Raw genomic sequence first — 19442 nt, forward strand, 5'->3', positions numbered from 1 at the left:
TGTGGAAGTTCAGGTAAGTCTCTGTTAGATGTGGAAGGATCCTTTGGGGCCTAGGATGGAGGTGAGGGTGGAGGTGTGGGCGCAGGTTTTGAACTTCCTGCATTGGCAGGGGAAGATGCTGGAAGTGGGGTGTGGGCTGGTATGGGCATGGATCTGACAAGGGGGTAACGAAGGGAATGATCTGTCCAAAACGCAGATAAGGGTGGGAAGGGAAATATATACCTCGTGGTGGGGTCTGTTTGTAGGTGGCGAAAGTGGTGGAGGATGATGCAATATATCCAGAGGTTGGTGGGGTGGAAGGTGAGGACCAGGGGTTTCTGACCTTGTTGCAGTTGAAGGGGGTTGAGTTCAATGACGGACATGCGGGAAGTGGAGGAGATGCACTGAAGGACATTGATGACCACATGGGAGGGGAAATTGCGGTCTTTGAAGAAGGAGGCTGTCTGGGATGTTCTATGATGGAATTGGTTGTCCCGGGAACAGATGCAACGGAAGCGGAGGAATTGGGAATAAGGGATGGCATTCTTACAAGAAGCTGAGTGGGAGGAGGTGTAGTCTAGGTAGCTGTGGGAGTCGGTGGGTTTGTAGTAGATGTCCTTGTTAGTCAGTCACCGGAGATGGAGATGGAGAGGTCCAGGAAGGGGAGGGAGGTGTCCGTGTTGGTCCAGGTGAACTTGAGGTTGGGGTGGAAGGTGTTGGTGAATCTGATAAACTGTTCAACCTCCTCGTGGGAGCGCGATGTAATGTCAATACAGTCATTGATGTGGCGGACGACAAGTTGGGGAACGTTGCTGGTGTAGCAGTGAAAGATGGACAATTCCACATACCCGAAGAAGAGGCAGGCATAGCTGGGGCCCATGCGGGTGCCCATGGCTACCCCTTTAGTTTGGGGGAAGTGGGAGGATTGGAATGAGAAGTTGTTAAGGGTGAGGATCAGTTCAGCCAGGCGAATGAGTGTGTCACTGGAAGGGTACTGGTTGGGTCGGTGAGAGAGGAAGAAACGGAGGACTTGGAGATCTTCATCATGGCGGATGGATGTGTGCAGGGACTGGATGTCCATAGTGAAGATAAGGCGTTGGGGGCCGGGGAAACGAAAGTCATGGAGGAGGTGAAGGGCATGGGTGGTGTCCCGAACATAGGTGGGGAGTTCCTGGACTAAGGGGGACAGGACAGTGTCAAGGTAGGAAGAGATGAGTTCTGTGGGGCAGGAGGAGGCTGAGACGATGGGTCGGCCGGGGCAGTCAGGTTTGTGAATCTTGGGTAGGAGGTAGAATCAGGCGGTCACTCTTGACTCTGATTTTTAACTTTGTCCACCCCAGTCCAGCAACAGCACCTCCACATCATGCCATTTAAATTAAAGCTCTCTCTGCACTGTACCCATCTAACACTCCCAGGATAAGTATGGCACAGTGTTAGAGACAGAGTAAAGCTCCCTCTACACAGTCCCCATCAAACACTCTAAGGATAGGGGCAGCTTGATCCAAAAGCAGAAATTGCTGATGAAACTTGGCATGTTTGGCAGCATTTGAGGGAATAAAGCAGAGTTAACGCTTTGAGTCCAAACTCTTCATCAGAACATTGGTCATTGCTGAAGAGTCATGGGATCTGACACATTAACTCTGCGTTGTTCCCACAGATGCTATCAGACCTGCTGAGTTTCACCTGCATTTTCTGCTTTTCTGTTTCAGATCACCAGCATCCTCAGTTCTTTGTTTTATTTCAAGGACAGCTTGAGGTTAGATACAGCATAAAGCTCTCCCCACAACTGCATTGCAACGTTTTACAACTCTAGAAGGTGCCATATAATTGCAATTATTACGAAGGCTACTGTTGATTCGGTTTAAACATCCTATTCTTTTGATGTGTCTGTCTCACCACAGCCAGCCATTGGTGGAGCTCTAGATTGCAGGCTGACTTGTGTTGGAGTGAAAGGTTTGGCTGATATTTTTGGCTCGTTCTCCTGCCAAAGGCAGTGGGTGGGTTAGAGACACAGTTATTTTTTGCACAAGCCCACCAGTGACCCTAAACCTTCCTGAAGAAGCAGGAGCAATCCCCTCACCCAGTGAGGTGGAAAATGTTCCCGTACTTCCTATTGTCCTCCCGGGAGTTTTATTCCAATTTGCAAGCTCACTGAAAACACGGGATCATCTTTATTGAAGCAACTGGATCTACTGAATCTTTTATTTTTGTTTCCTAAACAAAGGAGGCAGCTTTTGTGAAAAGATAACTGCTGTTAGAGAGTGGGTAAACGGGAGAAACAGGAAATCTCTCTCTCAGCAGCAATTCCATGTGTTAGCACAGACACTCAACACAGGCTGCTCAACCAAGGGGGGCATCACAACCCAGCCTGATCCCATTAACACCAACCCCACCTCCTCCCTCCATCCCCATTCTGAATTACCCCCACTCCCTCCCCCCAAACTTATCTGATGGCATTGATGCCAATTTCAAGACTGAACTATTGCTCAACATGAGCCTGGTTTCCATGGCAACAGCAGAGGCTCACTCACAACCCCAACCGGGGTGGAGGGGGAGACGGATTAGAAATTATTGTCAGAATGTCCAGGGGTGAGGGCTAATTGCTGAAAGGGGGGTTATGGAGAGGGAGGGGGGAGATGGAGGGGGTTATTGAGGGTGAAGGGGGATATTGAGGGTGAGGGGGGTTGTTGAGGGTGAGGGGGGTCGTTGAGGGTGAAGGGGGTTGTTGAGGGTGAGGCGGGTTATTGAGGGTGAGGGGGTCGTTGAGGGTGAGGGGGGTCGTTGAGGGTGAAGGGGGTTGTTGAGGGTGAGGGGGGTTATTGAGGGTGAAGGGGGTTGTTGAGGGTGAGGGGGGTTGTTGAGGGTGAGGGGGGTTGTTGAGGGTGAAGGGGGTTATTGAGGGTGAGGGGGTTGTTGAGGGTGAGGGGGGTTGTTGAGGGTGAAGGGGGTTGTTGAGGGTGAAGGGGGTTGTTGAGGGTGAGGGGGTTGTTGAGGGTGAAGGGGGTTATTGAGGGTGAAGGGGGTTGTTGAGGGTGAGGGGGGTTGTTGAGGGTGAGGGGGGTTGTTGAGGGTGAAGGGGGTTGTTGAGGGTGAGGGGGTTGTTGAGGGTGAGGGGGGTTGTTGAGGGTGAGGGGTGTTGTTGAGGGTGAGGGGGGTTATTGAGGGTGAAGGGGGTTGTTGAGGGTGAGGGGGGTTGTTGAGGGTGAGGGGGGTTGTTGAGGGTGAAGGCGGTTGTTGAGGGTGAGGGGGTTGTTGAGGGTGAGGGGGGTTATTGAGGGTGAGGGGGTTGTTGAGGGTGAGGGGGGTTATTGAGGGTGAGGGGGTTGTTGAGGGTGAGGGGGGTTATTGAGGGTGAAGGGGGTTGTTGAGGGTGAGGGGGTTATTGAGGGTGAGGGGGTTGTTGAGGGTGAGGGGGGTTGTTGAGGGTGAGGGGGTTGTTGAGGGTGAGGGGGGTTATTGAGGGTGAGGGGGTTGTTGAGGGTGAGGGGGTTGTTGAGGGTGAGGGGGGTTGTTGAGGGTGAGGGGGTTGTTGAGGGTGAGGGGGGTTATTGAGGGTGAGGGGGGTTGTTGAGGGTGAGGGGGGTTATTGAGGGTGAAGGGGGTTGTTGAGGGTGAGGGGGTTGTTGAGGGTGAGGGGGTTGTTGAGGGTGAGGGGGATTATTGAGGGTGAGGGGGTTGTTGAGGGTGAGGGGGGTTGTTGAGGGTGAGGGGGTTGTTGAGGGTGAGGGGGGTTATTGAGGGTGAGGGGGGTTATTGAGGGTGAGGGGGGTTGTTGAGGGTGAAGGCGGTTGTTGAGGGTGAGGGGGTTGTTGAGGGTGAGGGGGGTTATTGAGGGTGAGGGGGTTGTTGAGGGTGAGGGGGGTTATTGAGGGTGAGGGGGTTGTTGAGGGTGAGGGGGGTTATTGAGGGTGAAGGGGGTTGTTGAGGGTGAGGGGGTTATTGAGGGTGAGGGGGTTGTTGAGGGTGAGGGGGGTTATTGAGGGTGAGGGGGTTGTTGAGGGTGAGGGGGGTTATTGAGGGTGAGGGGGTTGTTGAGGGTGAGGGGGTTGTTGAGGGTGAGGGGGGTTGTTGAGGGTGAGGGGGTTGTTGAGGGTGAGGGGGGTTGTTGAGGGTGAGGGGGTTGTTGAGGGTGAGGGGGGTTATTGAGGGTGAGGGGGGTTGTTGAGGGTGAGGGGGGTTATTGAGGGTGAGGGGGGTTGTTGAGGGTGAAGGGGTTGTTGAGGGTGAGGGGGTTGTTGAGGGTGAGGGGGGTTATTGAGGGTGAGGGGGTTGTTGAGGGTGAGGGGGGTTATTGAGGGTGAGGGGGTTGTTGAGGGTGAGGGGGGTTATTGAGGGTGAAGGGGGTTGTTGAGGGTGAGGGGGTTATTGAGGGTGAGGGGGTTGTTGAGGGTGAGGGGGGTTATTGAGGGTGAGGGGGTTGTTGAGGGTGAGGGGGGTTATTGAGGGTGAGGGGGTTGTTGAGGGTGAGGGGGTTGTTGAGGGTGAGGGGGTTGTTGAGGGTGAGGGGGTTGTTGAGGGTGAGGGGGGTTATTGAGGGTGAGGGGGGTTGTTGAGGGTGAGGGGGTTATTGAGGGTGAAGGGGGTTGTTGAGGGTGAGGGGGTTATTGAGGGTGAGGGGGTTGTTGAGGGTGAGGGGGGTTATTGAGGGTGAGGGGGTTGTTGAGGGTGAGGGGGGTTGTTGAGGGTGAGGGGGTTGTTGAGGGTGAGGGGGGTTATTGAGGGTGAGGGGGGTTGTTGAGGGTGAGGGGGTTATTGAGGGTGAGGGGGGTTGTTGAGGGTGAAGGCGGTTGTTGAGGGTGAGGGGGTTGTTGAGGGTGAGGGGGGTTATTGAGGGTGAGGGGGTTGTTGAGGGTGAGGGGGGTTATTGAGGGTGAGGGGGTTGTTGAGGGTGAGGGGGGTTATTGAGGGTGAGGGGGTTGTTGAGGGTGAGGGGGGTTATTGAGGGTGAGGGGGTTGTTGAGGGTGAGGGGGGTTATTGAGGGTGAGGGGGGTTGTTGAGGGTGAGGGGGTTGTTGAGGGTGAGGGGGGTTGTTGAGGGTGAGGGGGTTGTTGAGGGTGAGGGGGGTTATTGAGGGTGAGGGGGTTGTTGAGGGTGAGGGGGTTGTTGAGGGTGAGGGGGTTGTTGAGGGTGAGGGGGTTGTTGAGGGTGAGGGGGGTTATTGAGGGTGAGGGGGGTTATTGAGGGTGAGGGGGGTTGTTGAGGGTGAGGGGGTTATTGAGGGTGAGGGGGTTGTTGAGGGTGAGGGGGTTGTTGAGGGTGAAGGGTGTTGTTGAGGGTGAGGGGGGTTGTTGAGGGTGAGGGGGGTTATTGAGGGTGAGGGGGGTTGTTGAGGGTGAGGGGTTGTTGAGGGTGAGGGGGGTTGTTGAGGGTGAGGGTGTTGTTGAGGGTGAAGGGTGTTGTTGAGGGTGAGGGGGGTTGTTGAGGGTGAGGGGGGTTATTGAGGGTGAGGGGGGTTGTTGAGGGTGAGGGGGTTGTTGAGGGTGAGGGGGTTGTTGAGGGTGAAGGGTGTTGTTGAGGGTGAGGGGGGTTGTTGAGGGTGAGGGGGTTGTTGAGGGTGAGGGGGGTTATTGAGGGTGAGGGGGGTTGTTGAGGGTGAGGGGGTTGTTGAGGGTGAGGGGGTTGTTGAGGGTGAGGGGGGTTGTTGAGGGTGAGGGGGGTTGTTGAGGGTGAGGGGGGTTGAGGGAATCTCCGCGGGTTGAGGGCGGGGATTTGCGGGAATTAGCGAAGTTTCCGACTCCTCCCAGGAAACGGCGGCCGAAGGAAAAAATGGAAACTGGGAAAGAGTGAGGGAGGGAGAGAGAGAGGGAGGGACAGGGAGGGTGAGGGAGGGGGGTGTGTGTGTGAGGGAGAGACAGTGTCAGGGAGTGAGCCTCTCACTGTGAGCGCGGGAGGCTGCCAGGCGGAGCCGGTCTCTCACACACGGACCGAGGGACACCGGGAACCGGGAGCCGGGAGCCGGGAGCGGGCGGTTCGGGAATGGCCGGTGGCCGCGGCTCGGGGCCCGGGAGCTGGAGCCTGTGAGCGCGGGGCCGGGAGCGGAGAGGCCGGAGCCCAGTGACCGGCAGCAAAATGGACGCGGGGGGAATGGAGAAGGACTGCAGCGCCTTGGGGGGGCTCTTCCAGAGTATCATGAGCGACATGAAGGTGAGGGGCCGGGGGGGGAGGGCGGGCACAGACCCCCGGGGGGCGGGGAGGGGAGTGCACAGACCCCCGGGGGGGGGGTGAGGGAGTGCACAGACCCCCGGGGGGTGAGGGAGTGCACAGTCCCCCGGGGGGGGGGGTGAGGGAGTGCACAGACCCCCGGGGGGGGGGGGGGGGTGAGGGAGTGCACAGACCCCCGGGGGGGGGGTGAGGGAGTGCACAGACCCCCGGGGGGTGAGGGAGTGCACAGACCCCCAGGGGGGGGGGGGTGAGGGGGAGTGCACAGACCCCCGGGGGGGGGGGGGGTGAGGGAGTGCACAGACCCCCGGGGGGGGGGGGGGGTGAGGGAGTGCACAGACCCCCGGGGGGGGGGGGGTGAGGGAGTGCACAGACCCCCGGGGGGGAGTGCACAGACCCCCGGGGGGGGGGAGTGCACAGACCCCCGGGGGGGGGGGGGGGGGGGTGAGGGAGTGCACAGACCCCCAGGGTGGGGGAGGGGAGAGGGAGTGCACAGACCCCTGGGGAGGTGGGGGGGGGGGGTTACAGACACATTCCCGGGGGTGGAGGGAGATTAGCCCCCCCCCCCCCCCCGGAGCTCGTGGGGGCGGGAGGGGGAGAGTCCCTGAGGGGCTAGTGTCAGAGGGACCCCCCTGGGGTGGGGAATGTCACAGAGAGAGCGAGTTTGTTGTTTTCCTAGATTGATATTGTTTAATCCTGAATCCACTGTTTAACTCTTTATTTAATTGTGGAATTCAAGTTTTCTCTAATAAAACTTCATTTTAATCTGTTACGTTGTGTGGGAAGAAGGGTGGATGGAGTTTGAGGAGTTGAACAATTGAACCTGATATTCCGTTTAATATTTTGACTGTGTTGGATCTGGGTGTTTGAGGAACAGATAGTGGAGCCTCTGCTACTGGTCAGGCAGAGCTGGGTGATTCTGTTTCTTATAGTAAAGAGGACAAGAAATAACAACTTCTGATTTGGAATAACAATTGATCTATGTTTTGGGATTCATTTGATATTTTTAAAAAAAATTCACATGGAGTGTGGGCACTGCTGGCTGGCCAGCATTTATTGCCCATCCCTAGTTGCCCCTTGAGAAGGTGGTGAGCTGACGTCCTGAACTGCTGCAGTCCACCTGCTGTGGGTTGATCCACAATGTCCCTTAGGGAAAGGGTTCCAGTGGCAGCAATGTAGTCCGTTCACTACCTAATGCTGTTTAACATCATGGAAACTTCAGGCATTAATGAACCTTGAAACCTTTAGGCACTTTTATTTTGTAAAATACTCTTTGTAGGTCACGTTGGAATATAATTCATTTTCTGAAGATTTCATTTGAAAATTTGTGCATTTAAAACTTGCATTATGATGGAGTCACTATTTATATTCTTGAAGGGGACATATTTGCAAGACTCTGGAGAAAGATCAGGGTGAGTGGGACGTAATTGGATAGGTCACTCAAAGACCTTCATGATGAAGGGCTTTTGCCTGAAACATCGGTTTTCTTGCTGCTCGGATGCTGCCTGACCTGCTGAGCTTTTCCAGCACCACTCTAATCTAGAATCTGGTTTCCAGCATCTGCAGTCCTTGTTTTTACCTACTCAAAGACCAGCACAGACACAATGGGCTGATTGGCCTGCTGTTTGGAATGATTCTATAACTGAAGAAGAACTCAGGTGCAGATGCTTTTCCAAAAAAAAAGTTAGCAAGAAAAAATCTTCAAATTAATTCTTGTTCGATTTAGTTTTGTTTTGGCAGTTCAGGAATTCCCTGTTGAAGGAATGATGAGAGACTCGGACATTAAGATTTAGTGAGCAATTCAGCTGTCTTCAGGATGGTGGTGGAGCAGGGGAATAAATTGTTAGTGATTGAAATGTGTTGACGTTCATGTGGTGCAGTGACAGTTGTGATAGACAGTTCAGTGTTTAGTGATCAGTTCTGTACCCTGGTTGTCACCAGGTATGATCAAAAATAAGTTAGACTTGAACCAGTCTGTTTAAACATCTGCGTTTGTTCACTGCTAGGTAAAAACAATGACTGCAGATGCTGGAAACCAGAGTCTAGATCAGAGTGGTGCTGGAAAAGCACAGCAGTTCAGGCAGCATCCGAGGAGCAGGAAAATCGATGTTTTGGGCAAAAGCCTTTCATCAGGAATACAGGCAGAGTGCCTGAAGGGTGGAGAGATAAATGAGTGGAGGGTGAGGGTGGGGAGAAAGTAGCATAGAGTACAATAGGTGAGTGGGGGTGGGGATGAAGGTGATAGGTACAGTGGGTGGATGGGGGTGGGATAAAGGTGATAGGTCAGAGAGGAGGGTGGAGTGGATAGGTGGAAAAGAAGATAGGCAGGTAGGACAGTGCATGGGGAGAGTACTGAGCTGGAAGTTTGGAACTGGGGTGAGGTGGGGGAAAGGGGAAATGAAGTTTCACTGCTGTCCATTTCAACGCATTCTTAACTGCCATCAGTAATAACCACCAACACAGCTTGACACCTAAATCCATACAATTAGATTTTACTGTGTGTGGAGTATGTCCATATTTGTAAATTGGGAAAACTCAAACTATTAGACTCCACACAAGCCTATGAATAGCTCCAACTTTAAAAACTGTATCTTTCAGTTAATGTGTAACCAAATATGAGAGCTTGACTAATCAGGAAAGATTGAATGGGCTGAAGGTCATTTCTGCAGAAAACAGAAGGTTAGGGGTGACCTTCTAGAGATTTGCAAAATTATGAAAGGTGTTGCTCAGGTCAACTGGGAGTGTAAAATTTCCCCTGGGATTAAACATTGAGTTCAATGTTTCTCTCCAATGTTCATTGTGTCTATATTAACAATAACTACAAGTCAACAGCAGGGGAATGCCACACTGTTGTGGATCAGCGCTGAGGGAGTGTGACTTGTTGAAATTCTGTTTCTAAAGGTGAGGTTTAAATACAACCCTGTAGCAATAGATCCCCAGGTAGTTTGGAAAGATGAAATTAATAGCTTCTGGTGTCTTGGCCTAAGTTCTCTGTCTTTCCAGATTGCCGGTATTTGTCAAAGACAGTATTATAGTGGCAGAAAGGACGTTTGAGACTCATCTACTGACATAGTATGGGCTGAGGTTATAAACAGAAAAGGAGGTCATTCTGTTGGAAGTTTTCTATAGGTCTCCGAATAGTTCCAGAGATTTAGAGGAAAGGATTGCAAAGATGATTCTAGATTGGAGCGAGAGTGACAGGGTAGGTGTAATGTGGGAACTTTCCAAATATTGACTGGAAAAACTATAGTTCGAGTACTTTAAATGGGTCAGTTTTTGTCTAATATGTTCAGGAGGGTTTCCTGACACAGTATGTGGACAGGCCAACAAGGGGCAAATCCAAATTGGATTTGGTGCTGGGTAATGAACTCGGCCAGGTGTTAGATTTGGAGGTAGGTGAGCACTTCAGTGATCGTAACCACAATTAAGTTATGTTTACTTTAGAGATGGAAAGGGATAGGTATATACCGCAGGACATGAGTTATTGCTGGGGGAAAGGCAATTATGATGCGATTAGGCAAGATTTAGGATGCATAGGATGGGGAAGGAAACTGCAGGGGGTGGGCACAATTGAAATGTGGAGCTTATTTGAGGAACAACTACTGTTTGTTCTTGATAAATATGCACCTGTCAGGCAAAGAGGAAGTGGTCGAGTGGGGGAACCATGGTTTACTCAACAAATTGAATCTCTTGTCAAGAGGAAGAAGGAGGCTTAAGTTAGGATGAGACATGAAGGTTCAGTTAGGGCACTGAGAGTTACAAGTTAGCTAGGAAAGACCGAAAGAGAGAACCAGAAAGAGCCTGGAGGGAACATGAGAAGTTGTTGGCAGATAGAAAGCTTTAGGGTTTTCCTTGACTCTATAGGTATATCAGGAATAAAAGAATGACTAGAGAAAGATTAGGGCCAATCAAGGAACTTGATTGGGAAGTTTTGCGTGGAGTCTGTGGAGATAGGATAAGTGCTAAATGAATTTTTTTAAATTGGTATTCACAATGGAAAATGACAATGTTGTCTGGGAGAATACTGAGATACAGGCTACTAGACAAGATGGGATTGAGGTTCACGAGGAGGTGTTAGCAATTCTAGAAAGTGTGAAAATAGGTCATTCCCCTGGATTGGATTTATCTGAGGATTCTCTGGGAAGCCATGGAGGAGATTGCAGAGCCTTTGGCATTGATCTTTAAATCGTCATTATCTACAGGAATAGTGCCAGAAGACTGGAGGATAGCAAATGTCCCCTTGTTCAAGAAGGGGAGTAGAGACAACCCTGGTAATTATAGACCAGTGAGCCTTACTTCGGTTGTGGGTAAATTGTTGGAAAAAGATTATAAGAGATAGGATTTATAATCATCTGGAAAGGAATGAGCTGTTTAGGGATAGTCAACACGGTTTTGTGAAGGATAGGTTGTGCCTCACAAACCTTATTGAGTTCTTTGAGAAGGTGACCAAACAGGTGGATGAGGGTAAAGCAGTTAATGTGGTGTGTATTGATTTCAGTAAAGCATTTGATAAGGTTCCCCAGGGTAGGCTATTGCACAAAATACAGAGGCATGGGATTGAGGGTGATTTAGTGGTTTGATCAGAAATTGGCTAGCTGAGAGAAGACAGAGAGTAGTGGTTGATGGACTGTTCATCCTGGAGTTCAGTTACTGGTGATGTACTGCAAGGATTTGTTTTGGGTCCACTGCGGTTTGTCATTTTTATAAATGAGCTGGATGAGGGCATAGAAGGATGGATTAGTAAATTTGCAGATGACACTAAGGTCGGTGGATTTGTGGACAGTGCGGAATGATATTTGCAGGTTACAGAGGGACATAGACAAGCTGCAGAGCTGGACTGAGAGGTGGCAATTGGAGTTTAATGTAGAAAAGTGTGAGGTGACTCACTTTGGAAGGAATAACAAGAATAAAGAGCACTGTGCTAATGGTAAGATTTTTGGCAGTGTAGATGAGCAGAGAGATCTTGGTGTCCATGTACATAGATGCCTGAAAGTTGCCACCCAGGTTGATAGGACTGTTAAGAAGGCATACGGTGTGTTAGGTTCTGTTGGTAGAGGAATTGCATTTCGGAGCCACATAGCCATGTTGCAACTGTACAGGACTCTTATGTGGCCGCAATTGGAGTATTGTGTACAGTCCTGGTCACCGCACTATAAGAAGGATGTGAAAGCTTTTTAAGGGGTTCAGAGGAGATTTACTCGGATGTTGCCTAGAATGGAGGGAGGGACTTGCAAGGAAAAGCTAAGGGTCTTGAGGTTGTTTTCGTTAGCGAGAAGGAGGTTGCGAGGTGACTTAATAGAGATATACAAGAAAATCAGAGAGTTAGATAGGGTGGACAGTGAGAGCCTTTTTCCTCAGATGGTGATGGCTAGCACAAGGAGGGATAGCTTTAAACTGCGGGGTGATAGATATAGGACAGATGTCAGAGATAGTTTTTTTACACAGAGCAGTAGGAGCGTGGAAAACCCTAACTACAACAGTAGTAGACTCGCCAACTTTAATGGCATTTATATGGTCATTGGATAAACATATGGATGAAAATGGAATAGTGTAGGTTAGATGGGCTTCAGATTGGTTCCACAAGTCGGCGCAACATCGAGGGCCGAAGGGTGTGTACTGTGCTGTAATTAGATTACATTACAGTGTGAAACAGGCCCTTCAGCCCAACAAGTCCACACCGACCCGCCGAAGCGTAACCCACCCATACCCCTACATTTACCCCTTACCTAACACTACGGGCAACTTAGCATGGCCAATTCACCTGACCTGCACATCTTTGGACTGTGGGAGGAAACTGGAGCACCCGGAGGAAACCCACACAGACACGGGGAGAATGTGCAAACTCCACACAGTCAGTCGTCTGAGGCGGGAAATGAACTTGGGTCGCTGCACTGTGAGGCAGCAGTGCTAACCACTGTGCCACCGTGCCGCCCACGTTTTTTAAAAGGTAGGGGAGAGGGGATTTGGGGGAGGGGCGCTGGGAATACGATAGGTGGAAGGAGGTGAGGGTGTTAGGCCAGAGAGGGGGAGGGGAAATGAGGAAGCTGGAGAAATCTACATTCATCCCGTGTGATTGGAGGGTTTCTAGGTGGAAGATGAGGCGCTCTTCACCCTGACCTCACATTTACCTGGACTGCCTCAGACTCCTCCCTCCCCTTCCTAGACCTCTCCATTTCTATTTCGGGCGACCGACTCAACGCAGAAATTGACTATAAACAGATCAACTCCCACGGCTACTTAGATTACACCTCCTCCCACCCTGCCCCCTGTAAAAACGCCATCCCATATTCCCAATTCCTTCGCCGCATCTGCTCCCAGGAGGATCAATTCCAATACCGAACGACCCAAATGGCCTCATTCTTCAAAGACCTCAATTTCCCCTCCAACGTGGTCGACGATGCTCTCCACCGCATCGCCTCCACTTCCCGCACTTCTGCCCTTGAACCCCGCCCCTCCAATCGCCACCACAACAGAACCCCACTCAATGACTGCTCATCTGGTTGTCTGTCAGAATTTCCTCTAAAACATGTGTGTCCATGTGTACCTAGATTTCTTGGTTCCATCTTCCTGACAGTCCAATACGTATATAGTGCGGTGTGGTCCAGTTTGAGTGCCTGTATTTCTGAAGGGATTGGCTGATATGGAAGAAGGCATGCAATCACACAGTGTGTCTATATTTATGGGATGTTCAGGATAGTTGAAGGTGTTTGTTTGAGTGTTGGGTGTGGTCTGTCCTGTTGCAAAGTTTGAATTGGACTTGGGTGTGTGTGAGAGATTTTTTATACAAGCTGCTGTGCTGACTTTCCAGATTAAATTGTGTCATTTGATCCACTGCTGGGGAAAGTTCATCGTCTGAATGCACTGTTGCCAGTTAATGCTCTGCTGCCTGGAACATACAGGGTTCTCCTTGCCCCAGTATTTGATCGCCTCTTCTATGCCTCCAATTTACATGGCCTGAAATCCTTTTCCTTTGAATGTGGATCTATGAAATACTCTGTTTTTGATGTAAATTCCTGTTGATGGTTATGATAGAAAGGCAATGATTAACTCGCTGTGTTAGATTTCAGTATAGCATCTGCTTGGTATATCATCAAACATATCTCTGGCCTGCTAGTTCCACCAACACTCTGCTTGTTTCAGCCCTCAGTTTATTGAAGACAGGCATTTGTGCCTGGGGACCATCAGCATTTGACAGATTGAGGCTGTTGTCAAATTCAAGCAGATGGAAGTGATTGGCTGTCACTTGACACTTGTCTTGAAGTTGAAGTTGCTCTCAAAGTATCGGAGCCCAGGCCTTGCGTGTAAAGGGACCTGTTCTTACCGGAGATCATGACATCACTGAGGAAGTTACTTGGGATGTTACATTTTTGACAATGCCTGTCTTGTCCTTGTGTCTCAATAGTGCATGGGGTCAGTCCAGGTGTTGAACTACAGGAAACTTATATACTGGAACAAAGTGAGAGTTGTAGAGGAACAGTGTGAAAATAAGAGTTCAACGATGACACGTATTTGTGGCATTTTTTCCAGCCACATCCCCTCCTTCCACATGAGCAGCAGTTGTGAACAGGAACTTGGGCCAACTCGAAGCAGAGATCAGGTGTAAACCCATCACTGATCCAGCTGTAATTTGCTCATCCAGTAGTGGTCAAAGATTTTGTAAGAACACAGGAGCAACCAATTTCCTGACTGATTTTTCAATTAGAATGTTCCTGATCTGTACCTTACTTCCCATGTACTCATCTTGGAGTTGTGACCATTAATGCCCTTGTCTGCCAAAAATATCTCAACCTCAGTCTCCTGGCCTGCACATCTAAAATGCTTAGATACTGCCAGAATTTCTAAGTTAACACTCACAAGAGATTAAGCGAATTAGTGCTGTTGAATTTAAATTTGCTGTTAACTTGAGTTGGTGATAAGACTGGCTCCATAATATCCTTTAATTGCTAACCGTTACTATGTAGCTGTGCTTGGGCTAGTCTGCGAATTGCCCTTGAGACTGGTTAGGGACAGTCCTAATCCAATATTTGTGGTTTTGCTGTGAAAAGGAAACTGTTCATTTTCACAATGAATAATCTCTTGTTTATACCTGGCTGGATAAGGCGAGACTATTTGTATTTATCTGGGTGGAAAAAGCTGGTCACTGTGTGCTCAATCGAGACTGAAGCCTCATCAAGGGGTGAAAACAAGGTCCTCCTGGGGGAGAATTGCAGAGATAGCATGTGAAATGAAGGAAGCAACAGTCCAGTACTGCAGGTGGGTTTGAGCTATGGGCTATATTGTGAAGGTGGAGTAAGCCACCATAGTGGGAGGTAGATTGTGGAGTGTTAATGGAATGAGAGTCTTTGGATACAGCCTGGTTAAACCCCAGTGAGAAGCCAGCAATGGTCTTGGCGTGTCTAGGTGAATTGTAAATGGGGAGTTTGAGAAGTCAGTGAAGACTTTCAGCTGATGGAATATTGAGTGGGTTTTGTTGAATGACAGAGGCGCAAGTTGCACAATTTAACAGGGGGATTTTGTTTAACATGGATTAAAGAAAATTAGCTTTTTATCCTTACACTGGGTATGTTAGAAAGATTGAAGATTGTTTGGTACAAACATTGATATTTTTGAAATGTGCCTTAGCCTATAACACTGTTTAAAGATTTCAAAAGGAATTTTTCTGAGATTTTGTTTTATTGTAGAGGTTGGAAGATGATCAGTTCAGAGTAATGTGAAGATTGGACTTAAAGCTAACGTCAGTTTTCTCTGACAGGTATATGAGGTAGTGAGTCCTCAGTTGATTAAAGCAGTGTATGTGTATCTCTCTGATTTTCGGTCTCCTACTCTCCAGCTGCCACATTGGGTGTGCTGATCCCTCCTGAACAATGAATAAACTAGGTGCTTTGCCTGAATGTCACATCGCTGACATTCTAGCTTCCATTTTCACTCTGTTCGTGTATTTTCTCAATTTTTCCTTTCACCACCTGGATTTGACACCTGTTTGTGTGATAAATTAGTAGAAGTTACTGGTGAATGATGTGAGGGAACCCAACTTGTTGAAGTGAACCACTTTAATTGTAGCCCTTCATAGCAACACTGAACTTGTGATCGAGGCACTCAGTACAAATTGGGAATTCCATCTTTGTTTCCTGTCTGACCACCTCAGTCCCAGAAAAAGGATGGGAGCTGTCTTGAGACTCTTTAACGTTCATCTTTCATGCTGGTGAAACAACAATCCTGTTTATTTCCTCTTTTCCTTTATTCCTTCCCAGTGGGTTTTGTGCTGGTTAAGTTGAGGGATGTCAGGGAATAGAAGAAATGGCATAACTTCCGATTAATGAGTCAGTTTTGTTATTTTTGGAAAGTTACTAAATGGTGACAATTTACACATGATCCTTAAACATATTGAGATTCCAATTCTCAACTAAATTTCTATTCTTAATTCTGTATGTCATTGGGGATTTGTGTTTAGTTTAATTATATTATTCCAGTGTTGACATACAGAGTAAAGGTCTTTCTGTACTTGTCACCATGGAATGCTTTCAGGGCAGTCCCCACAGCTCAGTGAATGTTTCTGGTGATCGTCCTAACCACGCAGATTACGGGAGTGCAGCTGGGAGCAGGTTGGGGTTTGCTGACTTTAGTAAGGCAGAGAGTAAAGGTGGAGCAATTCTAGGGAGTAGGAAGAGGAAGAAGAGACCAAATCCTCCTCCAGAGATTGGCAACCTCAGCTGAAAGTGCCATGTGACTGAGAATGGGATCAGGCTGTGCTGTGATTCCCTAGCAGCTGAAAAACTGGCACTGCTGAATCGGTGCAGTGACCAACATCTAAATGACTGCATCCCAAGAATCACTCAACAGCTTGGAGTGGAGTAGGGTGGAGGCTGGGGGCATCTGGCTGTGAAGTAGGAGTGTATTTTACAGAATCTCCATTTTATGTGCACTTCTAATGCACCCCACATAGCGAGCACGATTCCTCTCTCAGGTGCTGAGCTCCCATGGTTCATAATTCAGGGCAAAATTAACCATGTCATTTCAACACAAGCAGATTAATAAGCGAAACTCACAAAGGTTTATTCATGGCAAATCTTATTTAATTAACATTTTGTAAAGGAAACAAGGGGTTATTGGAGGTAATCATGTTGCTGTAGTGTGGGATTCCAAAAGGCATTTGATATAGTATCAGATCGCAGGTTTGTGAGCAAATTCATAGCTGGGAAAGAAAAGGGACAGTCGATCATGGAAGGTTAGATCGCATGGAATCCAGGGGGAGCTGACCAATTGGATAGACAATTGGCTTGATGGTAGGAAGCAGAGGGTAATAGTGGAAGGGTGCTTTTCAGACTGGAGGCCCATGACTAGTGGAGTGCCCCAGGGGTCGGTACTGGGCCTATTGATATTTGTTATCTACATCAGTGATTTGGATAAGAATGTACAAGGCATGATTAATAAATTTGCAGACGACAGTAAAAAAAGGTGGTATTGTGGACAGTAAGGAAGGTTATCAGAAATTGCAGCAGGATCTTGATCAGCTAGGGAAGTGGGGCGAGAAATAGCAAATGGACTTTAACTTAGATAAGTGTGAGGTCTTGCATTTTGGAAAGTCAAATCAAGGTGGGAGTTCCATGGTGAATGGTAGGGCCGTAAGGGGTGTCGTGGAACAGAGGGACCTTGGAGTTCAGGTGCGCGGTTCTCTGTAAGTGGAGTCCCAGGTAGACAGGGCAGTGAAGAAGGCTTTTGGAACACTGGCCTTCATCAGTCAGGGCATTGAGTATAGAAGCTGGGAAGTTATGTTGCAGTTGTACAGGACACGAGGGAGGAAGCTGTAGAGCGCGGGAGCCGTGGTTTACGAAGGAAGTGGAATCTCTGGTCAAGAGGAAGAAGAAGGCTTATGTTAGGATGAGATGTGAAGGCTCAGTTAGGGTGCTTGAGGGTTACATGGTAGCCAGGAAAGACCTAAAGAGAGAGCTCAGAAGAGCTCAGGGAGACATGAGAAGTTGTTGGCGAATAGATCAGGGTAAACCCTAAGGCTTTCTATAGGTATTTAAGGAATAAAAGAATGACAAGAGTAAGATTAGGGCCAATCAAGGATAGTAGTGGGAAGTTGTGTGTGGAGTCAGAGGAGATAGGGGAAGCACTAAATGAATATTTTTCAACAGTATTCACTCTAGAAAACGACAATGTTGTTGAGGAGATTACTGAGATACAGGCTACTAGACTAGGTGTGATTGAGGTTCACAAGGAAGAGGTATTAGAAATCCTGCAGAGTGTGAAAATAGATAAGTCCCCTGGGCCGAATGGGATTTATCCTAGGATCCTCTGGGAAGCCAGGGAGGAGATTGCCGAGCCTTTGGCATTGATCTTTAAATCGTCATTGTCTACAGGAATAGTGCCAGAAGACTGGAGGACAGCAAATGTGGTTCCCCTGTTCAAGAAGGGGAGTAGAGACAATCCTGGTAATTATAGACCAGTGAGCCTTACTTCAGTTGTTGGTAAAGTTGGAAAAGGTTATAAGAGATAGGATTTATAATCATCTAGAAAAGAATAATTTGATTAGGGATAGTCAGCACGGTTTTGTGAAGGGTAGGTCGTGCCTCACAAACCTTATTGAGCTCTTTGAGAAGGTGACCAAACAGGTAGATGAGAGTAAACCGGTTGATGTGGTGTATATGGATTTCAGCAAGGCGTTCGATAAGGTTCCCCACAGTAGGCTATTGTACAAAATGCGGAGGAATGGGATTGTGGGAGATATAGCAGTTTGGATCAGTAATTGGCTTGCTGAAAGAAGACAGAGGGTGGTGGTTGATGGGAAATGTTCATCCTGGAGTCCAGTTACCAGTGGTGTACCGCAAGGGTCGGTGTTGGGTCCACTGCTGTTTGTCATTTTTATAAACAACCTGGATGAGGGTGTAGAAGGGTGGGTTAGTAAATTTGCAGATGACACTAAGGTCGGTGGAGTTGTGGATAGTGACAAAGGATGTTGTAGGTTACAGAGAGACATAGATAAGCTGCAGAGCTGGGCTGAGAGGTGGCAAATAGAGTTTAATGTGGACAAGTGTGAGGTGATTCAATTTGGTCGGAGTAACCGGAATGCAAAGTACTGGGCTAATGGTAAGATTCTTGGTAGTGTAGATGAGCAGAGAGATCTTGGTGTCCAGGTACACAGATCCTTAAAAGTTGCCACCCAGGTTGACAGGGTTGTTAAGAAGGCATACAGTGTTGTAGCTTTTATTAATAGAGGGATTGAGTTATGACCCTAAGACATAGGAGCGGAAGTCAGGCCATTCGGCCCATCGAGTCCACTCCGCCATTCAATCATGGCTGATGAGCATTTCAACTCCACTTACCCGCATTCTCCCCGTAGCCCTTAATTCCTTGTGACATCAAGAATTTATCAATTTCTGCCTTGAAGACATTTAGCGTCCCAGCCTCCACTGCACTCTGTGGCAATGAATTCCACAGACCCACCACTCTCTGGTTGAAGAAATGTCTCCTCATTTCTGTTCTGAATTTACCCCCTCTAATTCTAAGGCTGTGTCCACGGGTCCTAGTCTCCTTGCCTAACAGAAACAATTTCCTAGCGTCCACCCTCTCCAAACCATGTATTATCTTGTAAGTTTCTATTAGATCTCCCCTTAATCTTCTAAATTCCAATGAATACAATCCCAGGATCCTCAGCCGTTCCTCATATGTTAGACCTACCATTCCAGGGATCATCCGTGTGAATCTCCGCTGGACACGCGCCAGTGCCAGTATGTCCTTCCTGAGATGTGGAGACCAAAACTGGACACAGTACTCCAAATGGGGCCTAACCAGAGCTTTATAAAGTCTCAGTAGCACAACGGTGCTTTTATATTCCAACCCTCTTGAGATAAATGACAAGTTCTGGAACCATGAGGTTATGCTGCAGCTGTACAAAACTCTGGTGCGGCCGCACTGGAGTATTGTGTACAGTTCTGGTCACCGCATTATAAGAAGGATGTGGAAGCTTTGGAAAGGGTGCAGAGGTGATTTACTAGGATGTTGCCTGGTATGGAGGGAAGGTCTTACGAGGAAAGGCTGAGGGACTTGAGGCTGTTTTCGTTAGAGAGAAGAAGGTTGAGAGGTGACTTAATAGAGACATACAAGATAATCAGGGGGTTAGATAGGTTGGACAGGGACAGCCTTTTTCCAAGTATGGTGATGGCGAGTATGAGGGGGCATAGCTTTAAATTGAGGGGTGATAGATATAGGAGAGATGTCAGAGGTAGTTCTTTACTCAGACAATAGTAAGGGTATGGAATGCTTTGCCTGCAATGGTAGTAGATTTGCCAACTTTAAGTAC

At 48.7% G+C, this 19442-nt stretch overlaps 1 protein-coding gene across 5 annotated transcripts in view; it reads left to right on the forward strand.

The window, feature by feature from the left end:
• Positions 1 to 5821: 5821 nt before the first annotated feature.
• mtss1 (MTSS I-BAR domain containing 1) overlaps positions 5822 to 19442 on the forward strand; it is a 228518-nt gene continuing 214897 nt past the window's right edge. For 2 of the 5 annotated variants that reach the window (XM_087994654.1, XM_087994651.1), the window contains exon 1: positions 5823 to 6124. In XM_087994654.1, the coding sequence (XP_087850780.1) occupies positions 6050 to 6124 (75 nt within the window). In that variant the 5' untranslated portion in view covers positions 5823 to 6049. Of the gene's footprint in view, positions 6125 to 19442 lie in introns of all 5 variants that reach the window. The other 3 variants (XM_087994650.1, XM_087994649.1, XM_087994653.1) reach the window with 3 other exon arrangements.

The sequence above is a fragment of the Chiloscyllium plagiosum genome, unplaced genomic scaffold (genome assembly GCF_037043375.1).
Source record: "Chiloscyllium plagiosum isolate Xiang-an unplaced genomic scaffold, Cpla_swu_hap1 HiC_scaffold_15, whole genome shotgun sequence".
In the NCBI taxonomy this organism is placed as follows: domain Eukaryota; kingdom Metazoa; phylum Chordata; class Chondrichthyes; order Orectolobiformes; family Hemiscylliidae; genus Chiloscyllium; species Chiloscyllium plagiosum.